The following is a 22002-nucleotide window of genomic DNA, read 5'->3' on the forward strand; positions in this document are numbered from 1 at the left end:
TTTTTTTTTTTATTTAATAAAATTAGAAGCTAACTTTGTGAATAATGCAGGATCTTCAGCATGAATCCAATGACCTGTGTTTGGAATGATTTCAATCTGAGCATTTGGGAAATATTTTCTGATGAGTGGATAGTCTTTTTCTCTGATAAAATTTGAATTACCGCCACCCAAGAACAGAGTATCACCCAGATATCTGGCACCTGGAGGTGCAGGGAATCGAGACAATTCGTGTAAATTGGCTAACAATGAATCTATATTTACCCTCCATTTATAGTTTTGATTCTCATCTAATGTTAAATTTGTTAATAAGAATCTTCTAATTACAATATTCTAAAATGGTTATAAAAATATATAAAGAGTGTAAGATGATTAATTAATTATAAGATTCTTCTAATATCAATACATACCTGCTCAACTGGTTCAAAGTATTTCTCTACTTGTGTTCTAGATTTGATAGTGGTGAGATCTAATGACTTCATTGCGAGGAGATACCGTCTAAAGTCGTCCATTGTGTCACGTGTGAGATCATGCGGTGAAATATCGACGATCAGCAGTTTATGAATGCTTTCTGGGTAGAACAATGCATAGAGCATGGCAACTTTACCTCCCATACTGTGGCCTATAAGTGATAGATTCTTGACATTCTTACTTTTGATCAAAAGATTGAGATCTTCTACCATTGCCAATAAATTGAATTCATCAACATGTTTTGTTGATCCATGACTATAAATAAAAGATAATAGAAACCCATTAATATCATTACTTTACTTATAATCAATCTATCTATCTATCTATATCTGGTCTATATATTCGATAACTTACTTTCTTTGATCTACTTGAATTACATTACAATTTGATTCGTTTGCAATCTTTGGTGAGATTGATCTCCAGTTTGAACCGGCACCAAACAAACCGTGTAAGATAATGATGTTATCTAGGGAGTTGTCCAGTCCTGTCTTGGCTGCACTTGTTGGATTGATTATATTATATTCTAATTCAATAGGTAATGGCTTAGCAGCTGTACAAAACGATCTTGTTACATTGATACTATTGATTGTGTTTCTGTAACTACCACTACTAATACCACCACACCTAATTATATTTCCAAACTTTGATAGACTAACATTATTATTATTTCTTATTAAAAACATATTGTGTGTTTTTAATTTGATCTATTAAATAAAATGATATGCATATATTTATATTAAATTAACGAATCAGATTTATACATTTCATTTCGTCAGAATCAAAAAAAAAAAAAAAAAAAGTTTATCAAAAATATAAATATATTAAATTAAAATTTATATAAACTTTATACATGTTTATTTTTGATTCTGATTCATGATTAATGAATATACCTAATAAATCAATAAACAGTTTCATTTTGAGCATTTACTAATGTTTAAATTAAATTAAGGGATTATAATAATTCCCTTAAAAATACAAAAATTCCCTCAATAGAATCTGTTCTATTACCATAAAAATTCTTTGATCTCATAGAATAAAACCGCGTTTTTTTCTCATTTTTTTTTGATTTTCAACGAATTTTTCTGAACACCTGTTACCACATCGACACCTATTAATTTTTGTTTTTTTTTTTTTTTTTTTGATGGAGTATTAATTTTAAACAATAAATACAACAGTATCACCTAAAACTAACTTATTGCATTTAAGTTTTTTTTTGAAACAAACAATACTCTTTTTATTTATTTGTTATAAATTTGAACAACAAAGAAATATAAAAAAAATAAACTAAAAACAAGTTCACTGCTTTTTTTTTTTTGAAATATTTTTTACGTTTTTATATTTTTACTTTTTTTTTTTAAAATCTTAATTACTTTATTCTTATTGTTATATTATTTATTATTATTGTTATTGTTATATTTTATTATTAATTAGGTTTATTTCATAGAATTGTTGTTAAGTCATTCAGTTTAACTTTGTATACAATAAATAAGATAGATAATAGTAATCAATCACAAAAACTAATAATAATCAAAAATCAATCAACATATATTAAGAATAATAATAATAATAACCAAAAGTAAAATAGAATAAATAATGTTTGGTGGTGGTGGTAATAATTTATTCTCTGGATTTGGCTCCACTACAGCCAAACCAGCAGCAACTTCACCATTTGGAACATCAACTAGTTTATTTGGTAGTTCTGCTACACCTTCAACCACATCAAGTAAGATCAATCAATCATCACTTAAATATGATGTGTTAAGTAGTTAGTTATAATAATAGTAATAGTAATAGTAGACATACATTTTGGGAATATAATCACAATTGTGTGATGTTCACAAATATAGTTATTAGTCGAAAAACTACAATAGAAAGTGTTTAGTTTAGTTTAATTAGACTTGTTGTTAATGTCATAAATCATATAAAAGGTTGTTCAATTGATCTTAATTGAATGATTGATCCTTATCTAATTATTGATTGAAAAGATGATATCATGCCATATTGTATGCAATATGCCAATAATATTATTTGATTGATTGATAAGTTGATTCGAAGATTCGGTTTGATTGATTGTGAGTTCAAACGACATTTATCGATACATAACAAATCTAAATTAAACTAAAACATACTAAACAGCTATTACTAACTAAACATGATAGTTTACATTTATATTATATTTTGTAAAACAAACATATATAAATTAATTTAACTATACTGGTTACTTAACTTCATATTTTATATTTAGTTTAACCAATGAATAATAAATACTAACATCTCTTCTTTTTTTATTTATTTATTAGCTTTTGGATCACCTTTTGGTGGTGGATTTGGACAGACTGCAGCACCAGCAGCATCAACAACTAGTGGATTCGGTGGATTCGGATCTACTCAACCAACTTCTACATTTGGTGCCTCGACTGCCACCTCTGGTTTCGGTTCATTTGGATCAGGAACATCTGGATTTGGTGGTGCAACACAACCAACATCAACATTCGGTACATCATTAGGTTCAAGTAAGTACTAAAACAATTAACAGTTAACAGCTAACGTATATTTTGATATTAACAACATTAAACTATTAAATTATTATTCAGGTCCATTCGGTTCAAATACTTCTGCACCATTCGGATCAACTGCATCTAGTAATCCATTTGGTTCTGGTACAACTGCGACCGCTTCCACACCTTTCGGTATGTCTACACAGACTGCTGCTGCCCCGGCATCGACAAGCTTCTTTGGTGGCGGACAAAACTCTTTGTTGGCAGGTGCCAACACTGCTACGAGTTCCAGTCCTTTCGGTACCAGCTTTGGTGGTACTACCATGGGCGGTTCATCACCGTTCGGTTCGAGCTCGATGACTTCTTTCGGTGCTACCACCGCCGAGAAGCCAACTGGAACAGGCAATCCTCCCTATCAAATGACCAATGCCGAACAAGGTTTGCGATTGATTTCCATCTGTGGTATGGACGCGTATAAGGATAAGTCACCGGAGGAGTTGCGTGTAGAAGACTACCGTAAGAAAGAACAAGGTCAACTCAATCCAACCGCTCAACCAACTGGATTCGGTGCCAATGTCAGCAACCCATCGCCATTCGGCAGCAGCTCGTTGACCACTGGTAGCTCACCGTTTGGAAGCAGCGCAACCGGTTCCTCGCCATTCGGACAGAGCGCTACTGCCACTACTGGAAGCTCACCATTTGGAACATCGTTGGGATCCACACTCGGCACAACCACATCGCCATTCGGTCAGACAGCAACACAAACCACTCCATTCGGTACCACTTCAAGCACTGCTACATCCTCGCCATTTGGTCAGGCAGCACCAGCCACCTCCACTCCATTTGGTTCGTCAAGTTTGACCACTGGAAGCAGCATCTTTGGTAACTCTGGATTTGGTTCCACTCAGCAACAGACTCAACAAGCACAACCCTCAAGTATATTCGGATCGTCCGCAACAACCACACAATCGCCATTTGGATTGGGATCGGGAACTTCCGCCCAGCCATCACTCTTGGGACAAAATACATCTCAACCAACTACAAACTTGTTTGGAAACATGGGAACTCCACAAACTCAACAACCGGCCTCGCCATTTGCACAACAAACCAACTCACTCTTTGGCGCAACTACAACCCCTGCCACCACTTCACCAATGGGAGGTGGCACCGGTCTCAACCTCTTTGGAAACACACAAAATCAACAACAACAAACCTCCTCAACACCATCGCTATTTGGACAGGGTAGCCAAACTCCAACACTAAGTCTCACAGGAAATACAGGTACCACCGGATCATTGTTTGGTAACACACTGGGATCTGGCAACACCGCTACACCAAGCTTATTCGGTACATCAAGCAGCCTCGGATCGGCTACACCAACTCTTAACTTGGGTGGCACCAGCTCATTGCTCGGCAACACTTCACAACCATCTTCATTTTTTGGACAATCCGCACAACCAGCCACTGGAACCAATTTATTCGGAAATAGTTCGATCGGTTCACTCGGACAACAGCCAGCACAATCGTCATTCCTCAGTTTCAACCAACCGAATAACCAAACCAGTTCACTCGGTTCACTCGCACAACCTCAAACCAGCTCACTCGGCTCACCATTTGGTCTTAGCTTGGGTGCCAATACATTGACCGCCAACACTGCTCAACAACCAGCAGCCGTTGCAGTCACTCAACAACCACAGGTCAACTTGAACAATTCGATTGCCAGTTCTACACCCTATTTCCCAGTGCCACCACCTCCACCCATTCCAGAGCTAATGAAGTCGTTGCCAAAGGCACCTCTTGCCGCTTCGGCATCGGCTCTCTCCACCAAATCCTATCATACCTACGCACCACGTTCAACAACCAAATTGGTTCCCAAGCGTTTCAATGCATCTACTTATGGTGGTGTTGAGTTTGACGCAGGTTATGCCAGCCAATATTCACAGGTTCCACTTCAAACACAATTCCCAACACCCCAATTTACTTTTGACCGTTTCGTTTCGAAATACTCGAAATCTCTCAAGATCAACACTGCCAATGAAACTGAAGAATCACTCACTGGCAGTTTGAATCTTGGCTCGAGTGGACTAGGTGAATCGTCAACCTCCTACACCTCATCAATGTATCCAAATCTTTCAGAGGCATCATCTTCATCTTCGACAACCTCCTACACTTCACCACCAATTCCAAAGTCCTCTTCAACAACCAATTTTGGATCACCACCAAAGAACAATACCTCCACTCAATCACTCTACGAATCAAACAACATCAACAACAGTCAATCGAATAGCAACAGCAGTAACAACATTAACAATAACCAAGAATCCAATACAAGTGTAACTTCACCAGCTTCTGCAGCGTCATCTTCCAACACTAACAGCAACAACTCATCATCATCGACCGCTCAACTAAAGACCAACCCACACGCACCAAAACTCACCAAACCATCATACTTTTGTCGTCCTTCTATTGAGGAGCTCCAAAAGATGTCGGACTACGAGTTGGCAAACGTCAGAGATTTCATCATTGAACGTACAGGCTATGGTTCGGTTATGTTCATTGGTGATGTAGATGTTCGTGATATCAACCTCGATGATATTGTAACCATCAAGACACGTGAGATCTCCATCTATCCCGATGACTCTACCAAGCCAGAGGTTGGTGAAGGTCTCAACCGTCGTGCACTTGTCACTCTCCAACAATGTTGGCCATTGAACCCCGAGGGTGGATATCGTCGTTCCGAGGAGGATCTCACTCGTTACGAATCACTACTCAAGCGCAAATCAAAGAACGACGGAATTCAATTCCTCGAGTACGACGGTGATGCAGGTCTCTGGAGATTCAAGGTCGAGCACTTTAGCAAATACTCTGCACCGGACACTCTTGAGGATGCTCCCATCGAAGTGGAATCAACTCCAGCTGCCACCGTACCAAAACCAAAGTTTTCTGCAACCATCACACTCGATGAAATCACTGACGACTATGAAGAAACTGAGCAGTCACCACATAGAAAACTCTTAAAGACCCCATTCAACAAGAGAACCTTAAAATCAAATAACCCAACTCAAAGAAATGAAGTAAGTACTAATATCATAATAATGTTTAAATAAGAACATATTTAACTAACATATTTTAATTATTTATTTATTCATCTTAGGATATGTTTAAAGTTGAAAATACAAATGTCTCTCCATTATCATCTTTTTACGAGAACTCTTTGTCATCTCCATCTTCAAACAAAGGTTTGTATATGTAAAAAAACAAAAAAAAAAGATAAGAGAAGAGAGTTAATATACAGAAATCAACAACCAACATTTAGTTAACTATATATTTATATAATAAATAAATAAATAAATTACACAAATAATAATAATAATTATAAATAAATAAAAAGACACTTAAATATTTATATATTTAAATCAAAACCATTGTTGTTAATAAATTTATTTTCTTTTTATTCTACATTATATCAATATTTTTATTTTAATTAATTTTAGTTCAAAGAAGATTGTCTCCTCCAATGATCCCAATTGAAAGACAGCAACAAGCTTCGACTTCAAGATTCAATCCAATGACCACACCACACCCAACCAAATCTATGTCAATTAATTTCACACCATCTGTTACTTCACCATTGAAATCATCGATTTATCAACAAACATCGGTTGCTCCGCAATCAAGAATCCCACAATCATTGATTCCAATTCAACAACAATCGAATGAATCAATTCAAGTGGTTCCAGTTGCTCCAGAACCAGTTGAAGATCCATTCTCAAAAATTGTGATCAATCCAAAGATTTTGGATTTGAAAGTACCAGCCAAGGATTATGCTTTCAAGTTGAACACAAAACCTCAGGCCATGGATTCATCTCAAATGAGAAGATCATTCCGTGTTGGATGGGGACCAAACGGCCAATTGGTAGTTCCACATAAATCATCGAACCAAACAGTTGTACTTCAAAAGTTGCCAACTAAAACCAGTGGATCTAATCTTGTTGTTGAGTTCCTAAAGAGTCATCTCAATCATTCCAGTGTATCGACCAAGGAGAATGTAGATGGTTGGTTCAATCTCACCAAAGTACAAGAGCAATTGGCAATTCACACCTCAAAGGAGAGCAATGAAGTTGCCAGTAGAATTTGGAAGTTGGTCACTGCTCTTTGGGGTGCAAACAACCAATTCACCCAATTGTCATACAGTGAGGAGGTAAAGAGAAGATTGAGTTTGAATCAATGGTTGAAGGATGTAGTTGGACCGATCGTCGACCAAGAGATCAAAGAGTTGAAGAAGAAACCATCGAACTATTTGGATACCGTCTTTTCTCATCTCTCTGCCAAGCAAATCAATGAATCCACAAGTCTTGCATCGACAAACAAAGACTTTCGTTTGGCATTGATGATGACCCAGGCTTGGGGAGATTCCAACGGAAAGGACATGCTTCTTGCTCAAATAAAGCAATGGGATGAAGAAGGACTGCTTGCAAACTTTGAAACAAAGAGAGTTGAGATTATCAAGCTTATCTCTGGTGACATTGACCTCGTCTACAAGAATGTTAATGATTGGTATCGTTGTTTTGCCATCAATTTCTGGTATAAATACACATTCAATTCACCATTGCCAAGTATCATTCACTCCTATGAAGAATCGTTCCAAAAGCGAATCTCTACTGCGCCAATGCCTCATTACATTCCAAAGAACATCAGTCAATCATTACATGGCCGTATGGAATACTATGATACTTGCTATCTCTTGTTAAAGTTATTTGGTATCAATCGCTTCGATAAATTCGATAATATTTTCTATCCTGAGAATGTTACCACCGATATCATCGACTATAGTTTGTCGTGGTGTTTGTTCTCCATTCTTCAAGCACTTCCTCAACTAAACAAACAACCAGATATCAATAACCAACCACTCCTTCATTGTTCATTTGCAGCTCAACTTGAAAGATTAGGATTATGGCAATGGTCTGTCTATGTTTTATCACATATTCCAGATAAACATTGTTTGTAAGTTAATAATAATAATAATATTATTGTTTTAAATTGATGAATTCATTTTATTAATCATTTTTATTATCTTTGCAAATTTAGCTTAAGAGAAGATGCAATGAAATCATTAATTTCAAGACATATCTATGGTCTTAGGCCTGAAGATAGAAAGTTTTTAACCAACAGCCTATTGGTTCCTGACATTTGGATTGATGAGTGCTACTCTTGGTGTCTTGGTTACGAACACAGACCAAAGGATCAATTTTTATATATGTTAAAGTCTGGACAATATTCATTAGCTCATAATTTAATTCTTGAAGATTTCGGTCCAAACTATATTATTACAGGTAATTATAAATATAATTTGAAAAAAATAATATAGTTTAAATTACTAATAATAATTATTTAACATAATATAGCTCAATATAATAATTTGAAAGAATTATTAAGAAAGTTCCAAGGTCATGCAGATGTCATTGCTTCATGGAATTTTGGTGGTGCAGTCTATGTTGAATTTATTTATATCTCTACTCACTTTAGAGAGTGCCTCGAGGATATCACTTCGAAATCGAACGCAATGAACTACTTTAATAATAAGAACAAGTTGAAGGATTTGGCAACCAGAGCCGCTTCGTTGTGCTTATCGATTAGCCAACTTTCACAGACCACCTATTACAAGAAGAGTGCCACCGATCTCTATCGTGTCTCGCTCTCTGAGATCTCCAGAAGACTATTGGACTACTGTCAAAGTGCATACGAGATACTCTCAATTGACACCAACAAGTCAGAGCTTTTACAACCAAACGATTATGGTTCATTCTTAAAGACTCTTCCATTGACCGAAAACTACAGAATCAGTCAACTCAATGTTATTACACAACAATGTCAAGATGATTTATTAGAATCGATATATGCACAACATTCTGTTTAAGAAATGTAAAAAAAAAGAACTAAACTTTTAAAACAAATATTTTTAGTTTACAATGTGGATGTTTTATTTTTATTTTATTGTTGTAATTATTAATTTGTTACTGTTTTATTTATTATTGTTGATATTATTAAATATTTATATATATTATTAAATTATAATTCTAATGGACAATTGTAATAACTATAAAAGTTAAAAAGGCTAGACCTATATGAGAATATTGAAGTTCTAAGTTGAAAAAAAGAAAAGTTAATTTAAAAATTATTCTGATCATATTTTTTTGTTTTTTATCACTATCAACTTACTTCCTGAATTATTTGATGCACCAGCGGCAGTCGAATTAAATCTTGGAGGGAATGTAGATCCAGCTGCAGTTGTAACTGGAGCAGAGTCTGTTGTTATTTGTTGTCCTATGAAATAAAAAAAATAACAAAATCTGTTAGTATATCAATTAAAAATAAAACTTACAAAGTTAACCTTGATGTATATAAGTATAATTATAATAATATCATATTATAATAAAGAATCTTATAGGTGTATATTATAATAATATAATATAAAGAGTCTTATAGGTATCTTGACTCGTAGGATAATTAAGTAGATGAGATAATTCTAGACTTTAAAAAGAAAAAAGATAAACTAAATTTTGTTGCTTGGTTTACCATTAGGAACACATATCCAAGTGCACTCTTGTTGACCACCTAATATTATTAGTAGTAGAAATTTAAAAGTTAGAAAAAATGATATAAATACGATAATTGTTGTTGATATGCACATTATAAATAACTATATATATAAATATATCTATATAACTATATAACTAAAAGTATCTAATTAATTGTAAATTTTCCCGATCCTGTGGATGTATATTCAGTTAGTTGTCCACAAGTAGAGGAAGCAGTGTTAATAGGGCTGGATGAAGTAGATCCAATTTTAAATTTCATAGATTTTAAAGAATGAATACCTGTTGTACTAGATGGATTAGATGGTGTTGGAGTGGTTGGAGCTGGAGTAGTTGGAGTTGGAGTAGTTGGAGTTGGAGTAGTAGGCGCTGCAGTTGGAGCTGGTCCTGTGATTGCAGCGCATGCCAAGTCTACATTGATATCGAAAACATCTGATGGATCTTGAATAACAGTTCCATTGGGTAAAATTACAGAATAGTCGAGCCATACAGAGCATCCATAGTTTGAATTCTTTCCATTGGCACCCTTACCGACTTGCATTGGCATCATCTTTTGACCGGTGATCTTGATTGTCATATCCTTTGATTTACAAAGAGAGGCAACAACATCGATATCATAGTAAGTCCAGAGCGATGGATCGATTGTTCCAATTGGTACATAGACCGAAGATGGTTGTTCGAGTTTTGGATGATTGTTTGGATCCATATTTTGTTTCCAGTGGAAGTTACATGTTAACAATGGTTCTGATTTTCCAAGAGGTGCCAATCTACCAGAGAAGAACAATTCGGTCTTGTTGGTATAGAAACTAAAGAGTGAACTGTGGTCTACGAAATCGAATCTGCTGTTTCCACCGAATGGACTGAGGTCACTCGCAGAAACAAAGATGGCTTGACCTCCCAATGGATATCCTTGAGCGGCAGTTGGTTCAAAGTTACCAGAGTCACACGATGGTTCTTGTTGACAAGTGATGTCGACATTGATATCTACAACCATGTCAGAGGTATAGTTCAAAACACCGTTCTTCATGAATTTGAAATTGAACCAACCGGATGCACCGTTATTTACATTCTTTCCAGAGGCACCGATACCAACTTGCATTGGCATATCCATATGTGTATTTAACAAGACAACCATACCATCAGCAACTCCACCATGAACTTTGAATTGTGATACCGAGGAATCCAGTTCATAGTATTGCCATTTGCTAGTATCGACGGGACCAACTGGTACGTAGGCATTGGCAGTAAGTTCTTTCTTTGGTGTACCACTTTGGAGCTTGTGGAAGACCATCATTACATCCATAGTTGGAACGGCAGCACCATTCGATGGAATCAAAGTACCGGTGATAGTCAAAGTGATACCGGCATTATCCATTTTACCACTAGCTGATGAGAAATTAAAACTGGTGACACCACCCGGAATATTTGTATCATTGAAAGTAATGGCACTACCACCCAGTGGAATTGGACCATATTTATCTAATTGTGCACCATTTAATTCTATTTAATTAAAATAATTTTAAAAATTAATAATCAAAAATTCAAATTAACTAATATTGAATACCGAATTCAATAAATACATACTATAGACTTGACATGTTGGATCAATTTGTGCAGCTATTGATCCAATCAATAGTGAGAATATTAGAAGTGTTGATTGTATTTTCATTATAAATATTTTATTTTAATTAATTTAAATGAAAAGAAGAAATGGAAATAGATTTTAAAAGATAAAAGTTATAATATATTTTAATTTGTTTTTGTTAAAAATTGAAGTATGAAAATAAATATTATTTTAAAAGTACAGATAATTTAATTTAAAGTATAAATTTTGTTTGTTTGTTTTTTTTAATACTTGTGTTTTTAATTTTAGAACCTATGGGAAACAAAAATTATAGTCTATTTATAAAAAATTGTAAAATCCTAAAAAAATTCTAAACTCTATTATCAACACACACAAACATTATACAAATTTCACTTGGATTCCCAAAATGGAAAATTTATACATATTCAACTTCACCCACATGTTGATTTTATTAATTTTTATTTAACTTTTAAAAATAACCGAACCTTATAAGTTATTATTTTAGTAATAAGTATACATGTTTGCGACATTTGACATTTATATTAATTCTAAAGAGGATTTGTAAAAAAGTTAGGTTACACAAAGTTGTAAAACCTTGATGACCCTTTCCAAAATGAGAAAGAACTTACAATAATTTTTTTTTCACTTAACTAATTATTTATTTTTTAATTATTTTTATTTATTTTATTTTATTGAACTTCAACTTTTTAGCTAGTGTATAACAAAAAAGTTTTAATCTCATATGGGTCCATAGTAACGGTATAATAGGAAATTCTGTTCGTTTTTGTTGGTGTATTATTAATAGCTTGACCATTAATTATATTTTTCGATGTTTTAGGGAAGTTTGGTGGAGATGGTATAATATTATCGATATCTAATTTTTTAAAATTTTTTAGTAAATGTTAGAACTATTTTAAAATATTATTATAATTTTAAACTTACATTCTAATCCAGTTAAATCCGTCTCAACCACTTGATAATTAAAGAAATCAGCAATAAAGATATTTAAATCTAACGAAACTGTATTTGTATCATCGATATTCATGAGTCTTACTAAATAATTCTTTCCTTTCTTTTCGAATGATAATAAATGAACATTTTTTGGTAATTCTATATTATATTATTTGTTTGTTTGTTAATAAATAATCACTGAATATAATATAAAAATAATCTATTTGTAAATAAAACATACGTTCTGATATCATTTTTGAAGATATTGAAAATTGGTTCAAGTTTGATAGTTCAATTTGACCATTGATTGAGAATGCATGTAAACGGTTCTCAAAGATTAATTGATTCTTTCTGAGATTGGCAGCAGAGCTACCATCACCATGAGTAAAATAACATTGATCCTTTGCATTTAACCAAGTTACATCACGATTGATTTCAACTAAACCTTTGTTGTCATCTTGAAGCAATGCTCTATGAATGTAGAATTCGAATTCACCTTTCTTTGGACTTGATGTTCCTCTTGTTCTATCGTTATAGCACTATATTATAAATCATTATTATTAATATTAATGTGCATTGTTATTATTATTGCACTGTTGTACTTACAACAAAAGTCTTTTTAGTATCATTTAAAACAGTCATTGCAATGGTTGGGAATGTATATTCAGCTATTTCACCGTTGAACGGTAGTGATTCACGTTTCATTAAGAACATTCCATTGTCTGTGTAGTATTGGCTGCTTGGCATGTCGGTGATGAATCTGCTGACGATATCTTCGTTGTTCTCACCATGAATATGATAGTCAACTGTAAACTTGCCATCCTGTATGTTATCACCAGAGTTCTTGATGGTGTAGGCAATTGTTAAATCTTGGAAACTAGATTTACTCGTCGATGTAGTTGTCATGTACACTTGTTTGAACTTTCCTGGTATGATACTAGAGTGAACGATTGGTTTTGGAAGAGCTGCCTCGGTGTTTTTAGGCACGAAAGAATAAGCACCTCCAATATCATAGTAATACTTCATAGTATGTTGACAATCCTCGACTGTATGAGCACGATATCCAGCAGCACCATTCATTTCCACTTTGGAAAGCAATCTTGTGATGGGATCGAATATTAGTTTCAACTCTGGACGCACTTGGATATCGAGTTGAGTAGTCTCAACGATCGGTCTAATGATTTTCACTTTGGAGCTTGGTTCGTTGTTGATGAATACCGTTGTCATTCCGAGTGGTTCGACCTGTGTTCTGAACGAGAGCTCTACGATAACCGATGAGTTACTCGAGAGTACAACACAGTCGTAGTCGGTCTCTCTTTCACTGTCCAACATGAGCTTGACTGGACATTGTGTAGCTGTAGGTGAAACCTGCTGATAGTTGATTTGTATCGATTGAACATCGACCTTGTTCCAACCAAGTGAGTTTACCAACACGATCGGTGTCAATTTAAATTGTAAATCAATTGGTTGATTTTGAATTGAAGATATCTTGTAGGTATCACTTATCTTTGCCAACGATCTAATAGAACCACTTGATGCTATACCTATCTTTTTAATAGCATCGTGTAATCTAAATGTATAATCTTCAATTACCTCTTGTTTAGAAGTACCTGTAATACCATCATGATGTTGTACAACTGATATATTCTAAAAATAATTTAGAAAAGAAATCATAATATTAATAAACTAGTTTGTGATTATAATCACTAATAATAACTAACATACTCTATTTGCATCTCTTAATAATTCACTTAATTCATTATTATTATTATAAACTGAAAGCATTTGAGCAACTCTATAGTCAGTTTGTGCAGATCTAGCTAAACCTTTAACACCTGGTCTAGTAGTGAAGTATCCCTAAAATAAAAACAATAGTTATTATAATAATAATAGTTAGAATCATTATTAAAATATATAGATAAAAAGTAATTTACTTACAGTCCACCAATCACCTTTTCTACCGTATGGATAAAAGTCACCAACATATTGATTGAATTGATGGTTGGTTGATGATACATGATCCTGTAACTCTGCGAAATAGTCTCTGAGAGTACTGTATTTAATGATGACTTTGGAGTTCTCTTTAAGTTGTAGAATCTTACTGAATGCAATGGCAGAGTCGATTTGATTGAACTGTGCGATTGCATCTTTGAATTGGAAGTCGTCACCCATTGGAATCATGACAATTGGCGATCCATATATTTTTCGTTTATAATCACCTTCACGCAAGAGAATATCGAATGAGGATCTTGGATCGACATAGTACGATTGGAATGAGTTGGGGAATGAATAGTGATCATCGAGAACATGTGCCAGAATATCAGAGTTGATTCCGGTCTTTGGATTTCCACGCCATACAAACTGAAGATCGGCATTGCTCGATCTCATGGAAGCCTTCACTTCGTTACCGATACGATTCAAAACAAGATGTTTGTAACCCATGGCAGAGAGAAGAGCTGGCGTTACAGTGTTGTGTCCGAATGGATCGATTTGCCATCCATTGACAGGACGTGCCAATTTAGTGGAATTGAATGTGTCAGCAAGGAATTGGTGACCCTCTGCTATTTGATTGATGATAGAGTTTATATCTGGACAGGCTTCATCATTCATTACCCATCCACCTCCAACGAATTCAAGCTGTCCATTTTCAACCAAATTCACAATTTGAGATCTTTTATTTGGTGTTGTTTGTTGCCACCACTTTTCAAGAAATCCACTATTGTTTTTTTATTTGTAAATTATTTTAATAAAAATAGTGAATCTACCTTCAATTTCTACTTACACTTCAGACCAAATAAACTTCTTTGAACGGTCGGATACTAAATTCTCTACGATACCATCTAAAATATATTTAACATCATCATGAAAATAATCCTTAAAGTAAATAAAATAGAATTGTTTATATAGTCAGGATTAATATTTTATAAATAAAATGAAAAATAACTAAATATTTACATTGAATGTTTTTAACCAACCACTATCACAATGAGAGTGACATATGAGATGGATTGTTAACGGTGATGTTATGTTGACATTAGGATCATAAGAATTTTGATATTTATTTGGCACAGGTGATTTGTAATTGAATCCTTGAGAGTATACCAATGATATGAAAATAGTAAAAATTAAAATCAATGGTATCTTCATTATTTTTAAAGTTTTTATTAATTGTTTTAGTTACTAAAACTATAAATAAAACTTTAATTTATTGTATTATGAATATAAATATTTAATAACTATATTTATATAATAAAATAAAAACTAAAATCTTGTTACTGTTAGATAAAATTAATTTTTAATATTATTCCGGTTGTGTAAAAATGAATTATAATTGTTGGAGATTAATGTAATTAATGATATTTTCTTGTAGTAGTTAAGTAACGAATGAGAAATGGTAAAATTTTGATAGAATATGATCAACCTAACATAACAAATAGGGATAAGATTATAGATAAATTCAAAACTAGAAATTACAACATTAACCAGAGTGAGGAAAGTTAAAACTCATACTAATACTGATAGTATTAGTAAGAAGTGAAAGGTGGTGGTACAAGTAATAATTAATAAATGGAGCCAAAAAAAAATAATTCTATTTAAATTAAAAAAAAAAAAAAACTATTGTTTTGTTTATGATTGAAATGAATACAAATATGAAAATGAATTAAAAATAAAATCTTTTCATTTTCATTTTCTAATTTAAAAATATTATATGTTGTGCTATCCTAAACAGTTGATATAATATAAAGTACACTCCGCTCACCACCTCACAACAACACCAGAGAATTTCAATTGGAAATTAACAAATTTCCAGAGTGATGAATGAAAGTTTTTGCTCTTCCTCCTATGAAATGTCATAAAATCGAGTGCTATATAATATTATCTATATCATAATACATATAATGGAACTAAAAAATTATATTGAGATATTATCAATATTAACACCAACTACAAAAACTCCAATCCACTCAACACCTCTATATATCCAATCTTTCTTTCTTTCATTCTTACTCACATACGAAAAGTGAGAGAATTAATTTTGATAGCTGAAGCAACAAATACAAAAAATGAAAATAAATTTGAATACCAACAATACGATAAACCACTACAATTATTCAAACAGAATAAGAATTAAAAAACAAATGGTAAATCATACTGTACCCCCATTTAAAATTATAATTTTAAATGGTGTATATTCTGATGAAACATGATAATTGTTTTTATAATTGTTACTATCTAACATTTAAAAGACACTTGAATCAGTCTCACTAGCAGCTGAGCTGATTAACTTTAAAATAGAATTGACAGGTCAAAGTAAAACGGCATTAATATCTTTTTATATATATAGAAAAAAAAAAAGATAGAGATTGAATAATTTAAACTAGTTTAACAACATAATATACTTATTTGTAATATGTAATAATCTACTTTTTAATTACTCATTTCTATTCTTTGTGTTCTATTATAGAATTTGCACTCTTTATATTTAGTTCTTAATTTGACCGATCACAATTAGATTGCATATCACCATTTTAGTCATGTACGAATTTTATTTAACTTCTCTACTAATCAACTTCTTGATACATATATTTATATAACCAATTTTAATCTATAAATAAAATTTTAATAACAGATGATGTTGTTGTTTTTTGATCATGATCTTGTCTTGATTTGGGCGCGATCAAAATTTTAGAAAAAGTTTAATTTTTTATTTTATTTTATTATATTATTTTTATTCATTTATTATGCTTACTATAAAATGAAAGATTTTAAAGTTGTTTTATTATTATTAAATTATATTTAAATTAATGATCTGGAGTTACTACTTTAGGATGATTCTCTGGGATGTCGGTACCTTTAAGATGATCAAAGTCAGTGTTGGTTGACTCTGGCTCCCATTCGTCCAACTCTGTAAGATATCGCTTAACTTGTGTTCTAGCCATATGAACAGAGTCTGGACCGATAAAAACATGTGTTGGAGTCTTATCGCCCTTGTAGTTAACGATCTTTACAAGTACCTCTCCCAACTTCTTTGGATCACCACGTTGTTGATGATGCACTTCATCTCTATGCTTATTGTAGTGGTCATGCGATGCTTTGTAGGCATCCAACGATGTCTTTGCCAACTTCATTGATTTCTCATCAAGCATTTCACTTCTGAAATATCCTATTAATTTTAATTGTTAATTGTTAATTGTTAAAATTGCTACTAAAGTAAGGTATAACAACAAAATATATATTAAATTACCTGGATGAATTGCAGTTGCTTTTATTCCGAATGGTTCCATCTCGGTTTGGAATGACTCGGTTAGACCGGATATGGCGAATTTACTGGCACAGTAAGCACCGATTCCAGCAACATGTCCCCAGATACCAACGAGAGAACTCATGTTGATGACGTATCCCGATTTCTGTTGACGGAGGATCGGTGCTGACAAACGCATGACACGTGCCGCGGCAAATACATTGATTTCAAACTGCTCCTTGAGTTCGGCATCGGAGAGTTCTTCGATGGTTCCACACATAGCAAAACCAGCGTTATTAACAACGACATCTAGACGACCGAATCTCTCTACGGTTGCAGTCAGTGCTTGTTTAACACTTTCGTCGGAGGTCAAATCGACTTTCAATGGCAGATAGTTGGCAGTTGTAGCGTTGGCGATAATTCCTTCCTTCACATTGTGCAAGAGGGCATCGGTATCTAGTCTAGAAGTACTGGCTACAGAGTGACCCAACTCCACGAGTCTTTGTACAATACCCAAACCGATACCACTAGAAGAACCGGCAATGAACCATACTTTTTTGTTATCTTCTGTAGATGACATTGTTGTAATAGTGATAATAATAATAATAATAATAGCAAAGTTGTTTTGTTTTTTAATAATAAAAATGAATGTTTTAGTTTCAATTTAAAGGTTTCAGTTTGAACAATCGTTGTCAGTTGACATAATGATGATGATAGAGAAATGAAATTGCTAAAACTAAAGAATTGATGAATCAGGTGGGTTGTCGATTTCAAAAAGAATCGAACACTCTTGTTCTGTTGCCCAATAAAATAATAAATTTACAATAAATATTTATATTTAATAAAATATGAGTTGAAGTTTCTATTAAGAATTTAAAAAATAAAAAAAAAGAGGCGATTAAAATATCTTTTATCTAAAGTCTTGACCTCCGAATTCGTAGGTTCCAGAAATTTTTGACTTTCGGATTGTGTCATGATGTATGACGATGAGTTGCTGTTATATCATTTTACTAAAATTAATGAACTGAAAGTGTTGTTTTATAAATCTTTACAAATAAATAATATTTTGATTGATAAATAAAATGATAATAATAATAATTATATAATTACAATATAAAAAGATACAATATATTTGAATTCATATGATTTAACTAAAAATTTTTGAACTGTGATTTAATAATATACATATATATATATATATATATATAACTGGCAATGATATAAGATTATTCAAATAATTATGTTTTTTTTTTTCTTTTTTCGTTTTGGTCGACTGATCGTTTCGTTTAATTTATTTTTTTAATTTATTTTGAGAAATAACACTCCAAAGTAGAATTAGAATAGATAGAGTTGAAATGTTTAATTTATTGACAACTAAATCATGTGTAGTTGTTAATAAATGTCATGGTAGTTTAGTCAATCCACTAACGACTCTATTAAAATCTACAACATCAACTACATCAGTATTCACTAGTAACAATATATATTCATTATCTTTATTTAACAATAGTTTTGCAACTACATCAACAAACTATGGTAATAACAAAAATAAAAATAGCAATAATAAATCAAAGATATCATCTATTGGTGTAAGAAAGTCAGATAGATATGAAAAATCAACAAAAGCAAGACAATCCGGTGACAGAAGTAGAGATAAATATTCATCGTCATCATCATCATCATCATCATCGTCATCACCTATAAAGAATAAGAAAAAGATGTTACTTCCGATTTCAAATTCAAAGGATTTTAAGAGTGTTAATAGATTTACACAAAATGCCGCTGGATCTTCATCTATATCACCATCATCATCATCAGCTTCAAAGTTGGTAAAACAAAAGGCAAATAAAGTAATTGTTGAACATCCAGATGAAGATGTCACTGTTATACAATCAAAGTCAACTTTTGTCGATGGTCTGAATCCTGAGCATTCTGGAAGTGGTGCAGCGTTCGCCCGACTCGGTCTAGTGCCAACGCTGGTGCAATCGCTTCGCGAGATGAACATTACTATTCCCTCGACCATTCAGCAACTTGCGATACCAGAGATATTGTCAAAGAAATCCGATGTCCTCTTTGTTTCACAAACCGGTACCGGTAAAACACTTAGCTATCTACTGCCTGTCTTTCAGAATCTAAAGCAATCGGAGCAACGCGAACAAACCGAACTGGAAGCACAACAAGCTGACAAACAGAAGCAACTAGAACAACAACTCAGAGACAAAGGTATCGATGATCCAAGTCGATTTGGCATCGATATAGAAGCGAGCTTATCACAGGCCAAAGAGAGAATGCCTGCCAGACCCAGAGCTATCATTCTCGTGCCAACAAGAGAGTTGGTAAAACAAGTATCTCAAGTCACCAAACAGATTGCACATCATCATAAACTATCATGTACCGGAATAGCACGTGGTGGCGGTGAAAACGCTAAACATCTAAAAGATTTCAAAGAGAGACCGATCGATATCGTTGTTTCTACACCCGGTGTATTAATACAATTAATAGAGAATAGTAAGCAGTATATATATATATATATATAATTAGATATAACATATATATATAAACTAATTACTTACTTTTTTTTAAGAACAAATATTCTTTGGTTATTTAGAGTATTTGGTTGTAGATGAAGCAGATTCAATGTTTACAGATGGTAAAGGATTTGATGAAGATATGAAAAAGATATTGACACCTATAGAGTATCGTTTGATGAATAAGAACATACCCGACTACAAGAATATCTATTCTGTCATTTGTAGTGCAACTTTAACACAGCAGTTGATGAGCACTATCAAATCATTATTCCCAAGTATCTCAAAGATCTCTACACCCTACATACACAAGTCACTCAACACATTAGAGCAACAATTCATAACAGTTAAAGGTGGTGATAAACATGGTAAGTTTTAAACTATCCTATACTCATTATTAAAAGCGCTAAAAAACAAAACAATTATCTAATTAACTATTTATTTTTAAAGAGGCATTATTAAGATCAGTTACACCATCAAAGAGTAAGAAAATATTGATTTTTTGTAATTCACCAGATTCATGTAGATCTACAGAGCACTTTTTGAATGAGAATGGATTCTCTGTGACTTCATTGCACGGCGATATACCCTCGAGGTTGAGACAGAGCAACTGGAAGGAGTTTTCAATGGGTGAGAAACAAATTCTGGTTTGTACAGACATTGCATCGCGTGGTATAGATATCAAGTCAGTGGAACATGTCATTCTCTTTGACTTTCCTTCTAATCCTATAGACTATCTTCATCGTATCGGTAGAACTGCACGTGCAGGTCAACGTGGTGTTGTAACATCTATCATCGGTAAGAAAGATCTAGTATTATCAAACGCAATTCAAGAAGCACTTAAAAGAGGTGATAGTTTAGAATCACTTTCATCAAATAAAAGATTAAATAAATATTAAATAATTTATTTATTAATAATAACACTACATTTGATCAAGTTATCTTTTTACGTTTATTTCCTTCTTTTAATATCTTTACTGGTTTAAGATTAATTGTTGTATTACTATTACTATTACTATTATTATTATTATTATTATCATTTGTAGTTGGAAGAAGAGATAGAGGTCTACCTATAAGTGGGAATTGTAGTTTCTTTGTAGCGTTGAATGCATCGTTTGTGAGTTGTAATAGTTTCTGTAGTGATTGTGGAGTTTCTGTTGAAGATGGTGTTCTAATTGCAATTGCCATCAGTGAATGTATTCCCAAAGCACTTCTCAATGAATTGTAACAGCTATTAGGTAGTATGAGATATGGAATATTACGCATCGTAGCCATCATCGGTATATGTTCTATCATAACATTACCACCTTGACTAGCCAATTGTGAACATATTATTATTATCTTTATATCATATAATTGTTGTTGCTGCTGCTGTTCTTGTTGTTTAAATGTAATAGGTAGCTTTTCGAGTGATTTTGTTATTTCATTTATACCTTTAACTATATATGGTTGAATCGATGGTGTTTGCCTCTCTTTGTTTAGTTGTTCTTCGAGTTGTTTGATCGCTGACTTCTTCTGTTTGGTAAGTGTAGTCACACGCTCTTTGATAGGTTTCATATCGTTTCTAATCTGTTGTAATTCATTCTCCTTCTCTTTCAAGACGGTATCACTAGTGACAGGCTCTTCTTTCGACGACTGTGTATCTCTCTTTCGTTTCTTAATGTTTGCAACACACTTTTTATTCTTGACGTAGAGTGTGTTCAGTTTATGTTGAAATTCCAATATATCTTTATGTAGAGTCGCTGCCATCGATTTCTTTTTCATCTTTATATTCAAGTCATCCCTATAAACAGATTGCAATTCCTCTACTATTTGATTTGCTACATTTTCATCTAAAACATTACTAGTGATGAAACCATTATCAGTAATTAATGATAAATATATAATAATGATGAAATTTTACACTGTAAAAAAACAGGAATGTACATTATTACTTACAATTGATCTCCAGTGTCATAAGGAGATGATATTGTATCTCTAAATACCAAAGGTTTAGGTTTATTTCCTGCTATATTCTTTACCATTGTAACAAACTGTTAAGTTTAAAAACAAATAACCTTTTTTTTAAAAAGTTTTTGTGATCATGCACAAAAAATTTGGTTTGTTAGCGATGTCATCTTAAATCGGAATCTGG

The 22002-nt window shown here is 32.9% G+C and overlaps 8 protein-coding genes across 8 annotated transcripts; 2 read left to right on the forward strand and 6 right to left on the reverse strand.

Moving 5' to 3' along the window:
• Positions 1-22: 22 nt before the first annotated feature.
• On the reverse strand, positions 23-1383 carry PPL_09920 (uncharacterized protein; the record flags this gene model as incomplete). Its single annotated transcript, XM_020580707.1, has 5 exons — positions 23-33; positions 75-330; positions 408-723; positions 823-1137; positions 1319-1383. The coding sequence occupies 5 exons, from the start codon at positions 1381-1383 to the stop codon at positions 23-25; spliced, it is 963 nt and encodes a 320-aa protein (XP_020428747.1).
• A 678-nt stretch (positions 1384-2061) lies between these two features.
• nup98 (putative nucleoporin 98) lies at positions 2062-8883 on the forward strand (the record flags this gene model as incomplete). The annotated part of the gene is made up of 7 exons (XM_020580708.1): positions 2062-2191; positions 2769-2981; positions 3063-6040; positions 6121-6205; positions 6461-7970; positions 8055-8299; positions 8372-8883. 7 exons carry the CDS (start codon positions 2062-2064, stop codon positions 8881-8883), a joined length of 5673 nt encoding a protein of 1890 aa, XP_020428748.1.
• A 160-nt stretch (positions 8884-9043) lies between these two features.
• On the reverse strand, positions 9044-9657 carry PPL_09922 (uncharacterized protein; the record flags this gene model as incomplete). Its single annotated transcript, XM_020580709.1, has 3 exons — positions 9044-9108; positions 9186-9290; positions 9543-9657. The coding sequence occupies 3 exons, from the start codon at positions 9655-9657 to the stop codon at positions 9044-9046; spliced, it is 285 nt and encodes a 94-aa protein (XP_020428749.1).
• Positions 9658-9710: 53 nt separating this feature from the next.
• On the reverse strand, positions 9711-11231 carry PPL_09923 (uncharacterized protein; the record flags this gene model as incomplete). The annotated part of the gene is made up of 2 exons (XM_020580710.1): positions 9711-11062; positions 11147-11231. The coding sequence occupies 2 exons, from the start codon at positions 11229-11231 to the stop codon at positions 9711-9713; spliced, it is 1437 nt and encodes a 478-aa protein (XP_020428750.1).
• Positions 11232-11854: 623 nt separating this feature from the next.
• manF (alpha-mannosidase) lies at positions 11855-15245 on the reverse strand (the record flags this gene model as incomplete). The annotated part of the gene is made up of 8 exons (XM_020580711.1): positions 11855-12021; positions 12090-12257; positions 12340-12637; positions 12705-13745; positions 13824-13955; positions 14037-14814; positions 14881-14972; positions 15054-15245. 8 exons carry the CDS (start codon positions 15243-15245, stop codon positions 11855-11857), a joined length of 2868 nt encoding a protein of 955 aa, XP_020428751.1.
• Positions 15246-16338: 1093 nt separating this feature from the next.
• Positions 16339-17920, reverse strand: PPL_09925 (SDR family oxidoreductase; the record flags this gene model as incomplete). Its single annotated transcript, XM_020580712.1, has 3 exons — positions 16339-16383; positions 16919-17262; positions 17344-17920. The coding sequence occupies 3 exons, from the start codon at positions 17918-17920 to the stop codon at positions 16339-16341; spliced, it is 966 nt and encodes a 321-aa protein (XP_020428752.1).
• Positions 17921-18695: 775 nt separating this feature from the next.
• Positions 18696-20767, forward strand: PPL_09926 (DEAD/DEAH box helicase; the record flags this gene model as incomplete). Its single annotated transcript, XM_020580713.1, has 3 exons — positions 18696-19848; positions 19925-20236; positions 20319-20767. 3 exons carry the CDS (start codon positions 18696-18698, stop codon positions 20765-20767), a joined length of 1914 nt encoding a protein of 637 aa, XP_020428753.1.
• Positions 20768-20820: 53 nt separating this feature from the next.
• Positions 20821-21892, reverse strand: PPL_09927 (uncharacterized protein; the record flags this gene model as incomplete). Its single annotated transcript, XM_020580714.1, has 3 exons — positions 20821-20840; positions 20873-21711; positions 21807-21892. The coding sequence occupies 3 exons, from the start codon at positions 21890-21892 to the stop codon at positions 20821-20823; spliced, it is 945 nt and encodes a 314-aa protein (XP_020428754.1).
• Positions 21893-22002: the final 110 nt, after the last annotated feature.

The sequence above is a fragment of the Heterostelium album genome (assembly GCF_000004825.1).
Source record: "Heterostelium album PN500 unplaced genomic scaffold PPL_scaffold11, whole genome shotgun sequence".
Classification (NCBI taxonomy): Eukaryota; Evosea; class Eumycetozoa; order Acytosteliales; family Acytosteliaceae; genus Heterostelium; species Heterostelium album.